Raw genomic sequence first — 12,977 nt, forward strand, 5'->3', positions numbered from 1 at the left:
GCTGGGATTAGAACCCAAGGAATGAACAGTAGGCAAGCACTCTGCCACTGAGCCACATCCTCAGCCCTATTTTGTATTTTATTTAGAGACAGGATCTCACTGAGATGCTTAGCAGCCTTGCCTTTGCTGAGGCTGACTTTTGTATTCGAGATCCTCCTGCCTCAGCCTCCCAAGTCACTGGGATTACAGAAGTGTGCCACCGCGCTGGCCATAAATGTTCTTTGATTGCATGGTAAATCATTCTTACCCTGGACTATCTTTCCAGCAGGTGGGGAGGCAGATGATCTTGCTCTGTATCTGAGCATATGATTGAATTCTTCCTGAATGACCTAAAATCCAATACAAGTGTCAAGGAAACCGCCAACTCAAATCTCTGCCCAACACAAACAGAATCACCTCAAAACTCACCTCAGGGGTCAAGTATTTGGCAATCAGATTCTCTAAAAAGGGCCTTTTCAAGATGGAATTAATAGATGGTCGATCCCGAGGAGAAACTTTAAAGAGCTGAGGGATCAAGGACCGCAGGTCACGAGAAAACCTAGGTGATATGGGGGCAAAATGCGCTTGACAAATCTTCAGAACCAGCTGGTGCAGGTTGCTGCCCTCGAACTGAAAGAACAAGGGTAACAATGCTGTCAGAGAAGAGTCATCTTGTGTTAAAGTAATAAATATCCCGAGAAACAAAAATAATGGTTTTTATTTATTTTTCATGGTGCTGGGGATAGAACCCAGCACCTCAAACATGCTAGGCAAGCCCTCAGGACCCCCAGACCTTTTTATTCTTTTTTTTGGTGTGGGAGGGATTGGGGATTGAACTCAGGGGCATTTCACCACTGAGCCACATCCCCAGCTCTATTTTGCATTTTATTTAGAGACAGGGTCTCACTGAGTTGCTTAGCACTTTGCTAAATTGCAGAGGCTGGCTTTGAACTTTCGATCCTCCTGCCTCAACCTCCCAAGCTGTTGGGATTACAGGTGTGCACCACTGTGCCCAGCTAGTTTTAATTTCTGAGGTTTAGTTTGTTTGGGTTTGGTATTGAGAATTGAACTCAGGTCCTATGCATGCTGAGCATGCACTCTACCACTGAGCTATGTACCAGCCCCTTTTTTTAACTAAAAAAGTTTTCTTTAAATTTTTTCTTATTCTAAAAATAATATTTGCTCATAAAAAATGGAAAGGGGGCTGGGGTTGTAGCTCAGTGGCAGAGCGCTTGCCTAGCACATGTGAGGCTCTGGGTTTGATCCTCAGCATCACATAAAAAAGTAAACTAATAGAGAATAAAAAAGTTAAAAAAAAAAAAAAAAGATAGGAGCTAAGCATAGTAGCACACACACATAATGCCAGCGGCTCGGGAGGCTGAGGCAGGAAGATCTCGAATTCAAAGCCAGTTCCTAAAATTTGGCAAGGCCCCTAATCAAGTTAGTGTGACTCTGTCTCAATATAGACATTATAAGAGCTGGGGATGTGGCTTGATGGTTAAGCACCCTGGATTCAATCCCTTTTACCAAAAAACAAAAACAAAACAAAACAAAAAAGTGAAAAGGCATAGGAAATCATAATTAGTCAAGCAAATAGGTATAATTTCTCCACCTAGAGGTGTATTTCCTTCTAGTCGTTCCAAAAATAATGTTTATTTTACAGAGTTGAGGTCATACTGATATGAAATTTTACTTCTTGCTTTTTAAAAATTAATATAATACAACATTTCCTTGTCTCCTCAAAAACTCATCATATAGAAAATCTTCTACCATATGAACACCTCAGTTATTTATACATCACCATAGAGTTCAACACTGTGGTGTGCTAATGAAGGTACAGATTTTGGTTAGACAATCAGCGTGTGACCTTTGACAAATATGATAACGACAATGGCTGCCTAGGAGTTGGCAGTAGGCCATTCTTAGAAAGGTCTGCCTTCAATGCTGGCCCTCAACTGATGTCTGGGAACTACTCGATTTGAGAATTCCCACTATTCCTGGAAACTTAAGAGTGGTTTTCTTTGCCTAAGCTATTTGTGTAAATGATATAGTTTATGTTGAACATCTGGTTTGTTTCTGGAGTCTAGAAATTTGGTGTATGTCCAGGAGAGATGGCATCTATGTGACCAGTCTCCAGTGAAATCCAGGGTACTGGGTACCTAATGTGCCAATACGATTCAGTAAATTAAATTAGCTATCAAAGGAGAGTTTAAACCAGTCATCATGATAATGACTGAGAAACCTGGCACAGAAAAGTAAATTTACAGCTATAGAGTTTACAATCATGCAGCTTCACGAGCTTATAGGTAAGTAAAGATTATGAAAAGACTTGTATGGACGCATTTCCCAGGCCCACCTTTAATGTGCCTTACAGTGTAGACTGGAAGTTCCACTCATATAACTAGATTAATTGTACTGACTGTAATGATCAATTATATATGGATTCTATGGTAAACAGGCTGTCTGGAAGTATCTTTTAAGAAAAAGACAGTGTTGGAATAACGGGTTCTCCCGCATCCATATGGATGGCAGCTACGGACCAGATTTAAGTAACAGCAGCTAAGGGCCAGTTCTCTATGAGGGATCATGCCCTGAGTCTTAGCACTGCTCTCCTCTTCATCTATCTGTGTCTCTCAGCTTTGTCACAATATTAATGTTTGTGCTCCTCTGACCTTAAGGGTCTGCAGGAAGAGAGAGAGAGAGAGAGAGAGAGAGAGAGAGCAGCGCTGACCCATTTTATTGAGGAGAAGCTATTCAAATGAGGCAAGGGGTCAGGTTTCAGGGGGCTGAGTCTATCTTCATGATGTCCACTGTGAGCAGGTTGACTGACATTTGGGTAGGCCACACCCAAGGGCTCAGTAAGAGAAGGGGACACACACAAGGCACTTCCATGGAACATTCTATCCTAAACAGGGCATGGAGTAATATTGCAAAGGAACAGGTGAGCATAGCTTCACCTATGGGGCTGTAGGAAGCCACACCTAGGCACAGAGACACAGTCACTGGAACCCTAGAAGAGTGGGGCAGTCTAGCAGCATGGGTGCCTGACCCACATCGCCCAGCAGGGGAGTTAACTCAGTCGCGCGCAAGGTTGGTCTCCCACACTAATGAGCTTCCCTTATAGATAATATTCCACACTCCCTGTAACTTGTTGCTGGAGGACTTGGTACCTCCTGGGTGACAACTGGAAGAAGACCCTTTGAAGCTCAGGCCTGGTTTCCTACAGACTCTGACCATGTGCCTTTTCCTTTGGTATACACTCACTCACACACACACACACACACACACACACACACACACACATACACACACGCACACATAGGTGGGTATATATGTGTGTGTATATGTAGGTACATTCATACACAACTTATTTTTAATGGGTATATAACTATCCTCCAACTTGGACTATATATAAAAAAAAGTTTGCTTGCTGGCATTTTGAGACTGGGTCTATGTTGCCCAGGCTAGTCTCAAACTCCTAGGCTCAAATGTTCCTCCTGCCTCAGCCTTCTTAGTAACTAGGACCACAGGCAAATTCCACTATGCCCAGCTATCCATATAATTTTTAAGAATCTAGGGACTGGGGTTGTGGCTCAGCGGTAGAGCTCTCACCTAGCACATGTGGGGCACTGGGTTCGATCCTCAGCACCACATAAAAATAAAATAAAGGTATTGTGTCCAACTACAACTACTACAACTAAAAAAAATATATATATTTTTTAAAAAATCTAATGAAACCAAATGTTAACCTTTTTCTCTCAGAAGTTAATTTCATTTACATCATTTCAATAGTTCAACACAAATTTGATGATTAACATACTTACTGGATGCTTGAGTGTGCAGAGCTCATATAAGACACAGCCAAGGGACCAAATATCCCTAGGAAAGACAAGAGTTTACATGCCAAGAAAATATTCATGATTTTTACTAAAAGCTCTCACCCTTACAGTGCCTTGCATATATGCAGCTCTGTTTTTATCAGTTTTTACAAAAGCTTTGAGATACATTATCAATTCTAAGAAGTAAAATAAAAACTATTGTAATTAGTCAGAATCCCATCAGGCAAAAGGTATACAAACTTAGCTACAATGAGATGGCTCAATGTTCAATTCAACTTCATGTGTCCAAAGAAAACGTGTCGTGGAGTTTTTGGCAATTTGGAAGAGAGAGGCAGTAGTCAAATATGGATTTGTCTTTACTCAAAAGATGAAATATGGTTGATTTTGAAGGGTATATTCTACTCAAAGCTCTTGATAGAACTAAAGTCATAGTAAGTGATGAACATAGCATCTGGCTAGGACCCAAGCTTTGCTTTTCACCAACTTTGCACTTATTTTATTTTGTGTAATGTTCAGGTTCAAATCCAGGGCCTCGGGAAAGTCGGACAGGTGCTGCATCACTGAGCTGCAACCCCAGCCCCTGCTGGTAAATGTTGATATGTGATCGGTTTAAGAAGGAACTATGTTATAGAATAAAAAGCAAAATTAAATCTGAAAGTGAAAAGAATATATAATGAAATGTCAATGGGGTTGTCAAAGAGCCAAAACTAGGATTCATTAAAGAGAGGTAGAAGCTAATCGGGGGAGGTAGCAAAAGCTTGAAATCTTAGTGACTTCGAGGCTAAGGCAGGAGGATCATAAGTTTGAGGCTAGCCCCAGCAACTTAGTGAGACCCTGTCTCAAAATAAAAAATGAAAAGGGATAGGGATGAAGCAGTAGATCACCCCTGGGTTCAATCCATGTGGTGAGGCGGGGGAGAGTTGGCTGTGGGTGTAGCTCAGTAGCACAGCATGTACTGAGCATGTGTAGAGGCCCAAGGGTTCAATCCCCAGCACCAATCCTCCCAACTACAACAACCAAAAAAAAAGAACTCCCATGGTTTAGGGCATGTAACAAATCTTGTGATTTCTTTTTTCTGTTTAAAAATAGAGATAAACAGATAAGTAGACAGGAGTCAGATACACAGATAGAGGTAAATATTTCCACTATTACCAATAACTCGTGTGTGTGTGTGTGTGTGTGTGTGTAACAGGTGAGACAAAGAGAGACTTATACCAAAGCTTTAAATAAAATAGAGAATGGGCACGGAATTGGCAGGAAACAAACTGAAATTTTTTTTTTAATATTTTATTTTTTAGTTATCGGCGGACACAACATCTTTGTTTGTATGTGGTGCTGAGGATCGAACCTGGGCCGCACGCATGCCAGGTGAGCGCGCTACCACTGAGCCACATCTCCAGCCCCCAAATCTGAAATATTTTCTAGAGTTTCAAGAAACTCAGAGACCCTTTCTCACCACACAGATTTTGTGTTTATGAGGTATTCCTTGGGCCCCAAACTTCTCTTCTGTTTCCAAAGCACCCTCTGTGGCCAGTGTGCTAATGTCACCAACCTGCAGGACTCAGGCCAGTAAGGGAGCTGCCTGGGAGCTGGGCGGGGCCATTGGCATGTTGTGCCATCCTCTGTGTGGTGAGGGCTATGGTGATTCAGGGGCTGGTTCACAGATCTAAAGGAGCCAGTGGCCACCCAGATAATTAAAATCTTCCAATTTTCAGAAAAACCAAATCTGCATGTTTTAAAGTCTCTCAGTATTTCAATGTTGACTCAAACTCTTAAGAAGCAGTAGGAGGAAACAAAACCACGTCGGGGACAATCCTTACCAGGCAGTGCGAAGCTCTGCTCCCCACTCCCTACCTTCCACCAGGCATGACCCTACCCACAGCACTGTACAACGTGCAGCCAAACTCCCTGGGGCCAGACTTCAAAGCAAACTGACAACCAACACCTAGTAGGAGGTATAACTCAGTGGTAAAATGGACAAGGGCAGGACCTTGGATTAGATTCTCAGCCTCAAACACAAACAAGCACAAAAAATGTCTACTATTTTATTATGCAGAGAAATGTCTATTATTCTTTGTATACAGTTCTATCTTCTAGGCTTTGCCTTCCATTTGTTTCTTTCAAAGCCCAATAAATACCCACTGGCATTTTCTTAAACAAATGAGACAATTAACCCTCAATGGGAACTTGGTCTTGCTTCTAGTCCAGCTGGTCCAGTGGCAGCAGCTTTGAAAAATGAAATTTTTTCTTTCTCTTACCTGGAGGTAAAAACTATACCTTCATCTTTTATTGCTGTATGCATTGGCAAAGGACAAAATTACAGTTTGGCTTAAAGATATTAGTTAGGTTTCTTTTATTCTAAAATCAGATAACACTTCATTTAACAAAATAGGATGAGTACAAAATAAATAAAATAGAACTAGGTAATTACTCAGGGTACAGCGTGAGCTTTGCATACTCAAGGCCCTAAGTGCAATCCCATCATCATAACACCAAAAAAAAAAAAAAAGTAAATAAAATACAAAGATGGACACCCCAGTGACTACAATTTCCAACATTATTCTCCATATCACTTGTATTTTTAAATGAAGAAGAATGAATTTATTCTAAATAAGTTTGAAAGATCCAGGGAACACTAGTCAGAAAGTCACTGGGAATTCCATTTCCCACCTGGAGAAAATGAAATTACAAAAGTACCAGAAGAGAGAGGAGATTAGAGCTTTAGTTTCTGGAATCTTAATTCATTATCACTCATCAGATTTTACTGACACTTTCAAACTAACAGCCAGCAACTCACGTTTTATTGTTGTACGGTTTACTCTGACAGATCTCTGGGGACAGGTAGTAAGGTGTTCCAACACAAGTCCGGGCAAGTTCCATGGAACTAGTAAAATTATATTAAATAAAAGTAGTATGGTTGATTATTGGAGTAAGAAAGGCTTAAGATATGAAAATGTAAAAAAAGGTATAAAAATGGATCACAAAATTTGATACTTACACACATTAGAAGAAAGCAAAACACCGTACATTGGTAATAGAGTAATAAAATTAGTAGATTTTTAAACTTATAATTCACCCCCTCCCCAAGTTTACATTGTGTGTGTGTGTGTGTGTGTTTGTTTGTGTATGTGTGTATCTTTTTAAACCATATCCTGGGGCTGGGGATGTGGCTCAGTGGTAGAGCACTTGCCTAGTATGCACAAGGCCCTAGGTTTCATCCCTAGTACAGAAAAAAATTTAAAAATTAGGTACATGGTTATGTCACGTGTTATTTAATTTTATAATTTCCCAATTATTATTAAATTATTATTTAAATTATTTCAAATTTCAAAAAAATTGACATCTTTAAATCTCTTGATATATATTAGCACCAAGTGGTCTTCCAAAAGAGTTCACCAGTACATTTCCCTCGCAAGTGTAAACCTTCCTGTTTCACCCAGTTCTTATTAGTTTGATGCCTATGACAGTCAAGTCTCACATTTGATAAACTTGGACCATACAACACAACACCACCACCATCATTCAATGATGCCACAGTTAATCTTGGGAATATTAATTACTGATATCTGAATGGATTTAATGCATTTATAGAAAGTTACCTAAAATTATTTAGACAACCATGTTCTTAGTAGTTTCCTAATTCATGACACTTGGGTAGAAAGAAAAATGATTTTTAAAAGTACTTACTTATTCAGGACTCTTGCTATACCAAAGTCCCCAAGTTTTGCAACCATTCCATTCTTGCTAAGAAAAATGTTCTAAAAATGGGAAAATGTTACACTGTTTGAGATATTTCAAGAAAAGACAAGACTCATACTGTCTGAGCCTTCTCTCTGAGCGGTTACCTGTGATTTTATGTCCCTGTGTAATATCTTCCTGTCGTGAATATGTTTTAGTCCAAGAGAAATCTGTACAAACCAACCCAGGATCTGTGGAGGCAAACATAATACGCAACTATTGGCTAGCCTGAGAGCCATTGAAATGCCCTCATTATAACACGTAAAGAGAGAGAAATAAGATTTTTGAGTGTGTGTTTATAGGAGAGGAGCTAATAAATATTATCTTATCATATTGTTTTTCTCTTACAGCTAGAAACATAGAGGCCCAGAAAGGGAATCCAAACATCATTGGTATCATAGGAATTCCACAACAGAAGAAGACAAATGAGCAGGGGAGGGAAGCCCTGAGTTCGATCCCCAATACTGAAATAAATAAATAAATAAATACATAAAACAAAAACAACAACAACCAAAAAACTCAACTATATTTTAGTCATAATTTTATCTTAGTTGGCCATGAGCCTCTTTATTAAAATGTGTTCTGTTCCTATAGAGATTCATTTAAATTATTCTAAAATTTCTCTGGTTCTCTGCCAAATTATTTAGAAAGAGGAAAATAATAAAAGAAAAATGGCTAAATTCCAGATGTTACGATTCCGTGGTCATTTTAGTTCTTTCCCAACAAAAGGAAATGTAATTCAAAATTTTGTCCTGAAAAGCATTTTTATAAAATGTGTCCAAATAATACCTAGATAAGAAGGAGGACTTCCATAAATACAGAATTTACTATATAATGTAAATGAGAGTAGGAAGAATGCTTGATTAAATTTACAGAGATTGAAGATAATGACTTAAAATATTCAACATTAAAAATATTCATATAAAAAAATATTCATATGTTCAAAATTTTCAATTTTAGGAAAAAATTACATGGGCATGATGCTCTTTTTTTTTTAATATTTTTTAGTTGTTGGTAGACCTTTATTTTATCCATTTACCTATACATGGTGCTGAGAATCGAACCCAGTGCCTCATACATATCAGGCAAGCGCTCTATCACTGAGCCACCATCCCAGTCCCGGGCATGATGCTCTTAAATGCTAAAATAGAATAAAGAAACAAATGGCCAAAAGAAAAATGATGGGCCATTCCAGTATACTGCTTGAGACAATGGCCTTGCCCATCAGCCACACAAGCCCTAATTTAGATTCCCCTCCACACACGCATACTTGTGTCCTTTATGAATACAACTCCCAGGAGGGTCCCAAAGGAGGCTTGACATATAGAAGAAAAATGTATTTGTACAAAGAGAAAAGGGGAACTGAGGCCATTATTCTTCACCTTTTCCCCTAACCAATAAAACTAGGGTTGGAGGCTTAGCTCAGTGGTAGAACACTTGTCTAGTATGCACAAGTTTGATTCCTAGCACCACAAAAGAAAAAAATATATAAATTAAAAACTAATGAAACTGAACAGGCATTGTTAAGAAGATCCCCTATCTCCCTTAGAAAAGTGGGAAGCTACTTTAAGAGAACTACTTGGTAAAAGAAAAGAGAGTAAAGCTAATAATATGAACATTTAAAATGGCTAACGAATATCAACATCAACGTTCATACTTTTTTTTAAACCATAAAGTCTTATCTTAGAGGCATCCTACATAGATCATCCAAAGAGATTGTCTTCTCTTTAATTCTCAAAAAGAGATTCAATTTCAGTTCAATTACAAACATGTTCTGGGACTAAATCTACTAAGAATATGCATCCACTATTTTGAATTTCTCTAGCAAAAGCCATGCTTCATATAAACATGGTATGCTATTTATTTTCTTTATTTTTATGTGCTGCCTGGAATCGAACCCAATGTCTCATGCATCTTAGGCAAGCGCACTATCATTGAACCACAACCCCAGCCCAGATACGCTACTCTGACATTATATGTTTAATACCCTCACACACACATATAAATTAAAAGGCAAATTAGAAATGCTCTTTACCTGATCTTCACTAAATAGCACTCCCCGCTGCCTGAGGATCCTTTTTGCAAGATCCCCTCCATCACAATATTCCATTACGATAAATAATCTGCTGTTTTCTGTAAAAAAAGGTCATCATTTGGTGCTAGAAAATGTTAGATATTCAACAGTAATTTGCCTTTCAAATTCTAGAAGGTAGAGAAATATAACAGAAAAAGGCAGAATACAATTTAAAACTCTGGCTGTGAGACTCTTCTCAGCAGAAGGTATTCAAATGATCAACAAATATATGAAAAAATGTTCATCATATCTAGCAATTAGAGAAATGCAAATCAAAACTACTCTTAAGATTTCATCTCACTTAAAATCAGCATACTACAGAGCCAAATCAATGTTTATAGTAACACAAACCACAATAGCTAAACTGTGGAACCAATCTAGATACCCTTCAATAGATGAATGGATAAAGAAACTGTGGTACATATACACAATGGAATATTACTCAGCATTAAAAAAGAATAAAATTATTCTTTTTTAAGAACCATTTGTTGGTAAATGGATGGAAATGGAGACTATCATGCTGAGTGAAATAAGCCAATCCTAAAAAACCAAAAGCTAAATGTTTTCTCTGATATGTGGATGCTGATCAACAATGGGGTTTCGGAGAAAGAATGAAGGAACTTTGGACTGGACAGAGGGGAGGGAGAGAAAGGGAGGGGATATGGGGGTAGGAAAGATGGTAGAATGAGAAGGTCATCCTAACTCTAGGTACATGTGTGATTGCACAAATGGTGCAACTCTACATGGTGTATGACCAGAGAAGTGAAAAGTTGTGCTCCATTTGTGTACAATAAATTGAAGTGCATTCTGCTGTCATGTATAACCAATTAGAACAAATTTAAAAAGAAGTACAATTAATAAGCCAAACAAAACTAAACTAAACTAAACTTTTGGCTGTGAAATCAAGATGGTCTGAATTATTTTTGTTTGTTCATTTGTTTAGTTCTGGGGATTGAATGCACAAACATTCCACCACTGAGCTACATCCCCAGACCTTTTTATTTTATTTTGAGTTAGGGTTTTGCGAAATTAGTGAGGCTGGTCTTGAACTTGTGATCCTCCTGTCCCAGCCTCTCCAGTTGCTGGGATTACAGATGTGCACCACCATGCCCAGCTAGACTGCGTTCTAATCTCACTTCACCACTTATATTTCTTAGCTCTGTGACTCTGGGTAAATTGATTTCTCTGTGCCTTATTAACTCATCTGTGAAATGGAAACTATAGAATAGAAACTTCCTCTTAAGGTTGTTGGAAGGATTTAAATGAGTTAATACCAGATGCTTAGAACAACACATTCAATAAGAGGTCAATATATGATAACTATTATTATTTACTATAATCCCATAAGAGATTAGAAATCTGCTGTAAAAATAGCAGCTGTCTTTCCCAACATTCCAGGAAGAATTAATAGCCCCTTCTTGAATTTGGATACAAACTTGTGTTTATATAAAATTGTCCAATCATATTGTTGACACAACAGAAACTCTTCTGACTGACCTCTGCCTAACCTACTCGCTAGACCGCTGAATGCTCACCACTGCTGTTGGCCACCCAAGGTCACCACCAGTGGCTCCTGGGCTGTCAAGGACATCCAAGTCCCTGTGCTCTCGCCAATCAAACTGATTCCCACCAAGACAGATACAATATAAAAAAAGATGTGATTATTTCTATAAAAGCATCTTTGAATGATTTTGGAGGAATTCATGAGCTGCTAAAAAAAAATTAAGATGTTGACCTCAATGTTGGATGGGACAGGTAAAATAAAATGGGAAAAGCTCTAAAAGGATTGTGGACCCAGATTACATACAAATTCTTTCTTATTGCATGTTAAAGAAAGGAAACTCAAGATTCCAGATGAGGGATATAGGTTATATAAGGAATAAGAAAAAAACAGGTCTTTGCCTTACATCAAAAGGTTAGTAAATTATTTTAAAATATATGTCTTGGTCTACATGTTTGTATCCCACAAAATCTATGTTGAAATCCTAACCCCCAAGGTAATAGTATTAAGAGGTAGGGCTTACAGGAGGTGGTCAGGCCATGAGGGTGGCACCCACAGGAATGTGACGAGTGCCCTTATAAAAGAGGCCCAAGGGAGAACTCTCCCCTTCCACCTTGTTGAGGACACAGAAAGAAGTTACCATCTATGAACCAGAAAGTGAACTGTCGTCAGACCCCGATACTGCCGATACCTTGATCTTAGACTTGATCTTGGCCTAGAGAACTGTCAGCAATACAAGTCTGTTTGAAAACTACCTAGTATTTTGTTATAGTGGACAGAAGAGTCTAAGACATATTATTTCCTAATTTAATTTTTTCATTAGCCAGTCCACCAGCCGGGATCTTGTTAGGAAGGAGAAAAAAAAAAAAAGGCTTTTACTAACTTGTTAGTTTCTCTAACTAGTTCGTGGGCTCTCTGAAGACAAAGCCCACATATTATTCTTTTGTATTCCTTGTATCTAATACAGTAATTAGCACATGAAAGAGACTTCTGACCCACAAAAATTAAGAGATACATCAGGGAACCCAAAGAGAGAAGGACATAGAGACAGTTAATAAACGGGTACTGTTTTAAGCCATGAAATGTATGGTTCCTGGTTATGTGACAATAGTAAAAATATACAACAGTGCAGGAGTTTTTGTGTGTTTTCTTCACTGATTGATTTCCAAGACCTATAACTTGCCTACAGATAGTTAATGAGTTATCCCATTCCTCAGTATATACCCAAAGGACTTAAAATCAGCATACTATAGTGACACAGCCACATCAATATTTATAGCAGCTAAAGTCACAATAGCCAAGCTATGGAACGAACCTAGATGCCCTTCAATAGATGAATGGCATATATACACAATGGACTATTACTCAGCTATAAAGAAGAATGAAATTATGGCATTTGCCAATAAATAGATGGAGGTGGAGACTATCATGCTAAGTGCAATAATCCAATCCCAAAAAAACAAGGCTGAATGTTCTCTCGGATATGTAGATGCTAACACATAATAAGTGGGCAGTAGTGGGGTGGGATAGAAGTTCACTGGATTAGACAAAGGGGAATGAAGGGAAGAGAGGGAGATTGGGAATGGAAGAGAGAGTGGAACGAATCAGACATAATTTTCCTATGTTCATATATGAATACACCTCCAGTGTCACTCCACATCATGTGCAACCACAAAAAATGGGAAGTTATACTCCATGTATGTACGATACGTAAAAATACACTCTACTGTCATGTACCTAAAAAGAACAAATAAAAAATAAAAAATTTAAAAGGAAAGTTAATGAATATTTATTGGTGGAATTTAAATGCAGTTAAATTAATCTTAGGAAAACATCAGTACACATT

The 12,977-nt window shown here is 38.4% G+C and overlaps 1 protein-coding gene across 4 annotated transcripts in view; it reads right to left on the reverse strand.

Moving 5' to 3' along the window:
• Nek5 (NIMA related kinase 5) overlaps positions 1–12,977 on the reverse strand; it is a 57,152-nt gene that overhangs the window by 36,803 nt on the left and 7,372 nt on the right. For 3 of the 4 annotated variants that reach the window (XM_078016068.1, XM_078016066.1, XM_078016069.1), the window contains 7 exons: positions 9,592–9,689; positions 7,664–7,747; positions 7,506–7,576; positions 6,616–6,702; positions 3,804–3,858; positions 409–609; positions 248–329 (listed from right to left, as the gene is read on the reverse strand). In XM_078016068.1, coding sequence (XP_077872194.1) covers positions 248–329; positions 409–609; positions 3,804–3,858; positions 6,616–6,702; positions 7,506–7,576; positions 7,664–7,747; positions 9,592–9,689 — 678 coding nt within the window. The remainder of the gene's footprint in view (positions 1–247; positions 330–408; positions 610–3,803; positions 3,859–6,615; positions 6,703–7,505; positions 7,577–7,663; positions 7,748–9,591; positions 9,690–12,977) is intronic. The other variant, XM_078016067.1, reaches the window with a different exon arrangement.

Source organism: Ictidomys tridecemlineatus, chromosome 6 (assembly GCF_052094955.1).
Source record: "Ictidomys tridecemlineatus isolate mIctTri1 chromosome 6, mIctTri1.hap1, whole genome shotgun sequence".
In the NCBI taxonomy this organism is placed as follows: Eukaryota; Metazoa; Chordata; class Mammalia; order Rodentia; family Sciuridae; genus Ictidomys; species Ictidomys tridecemlineatus.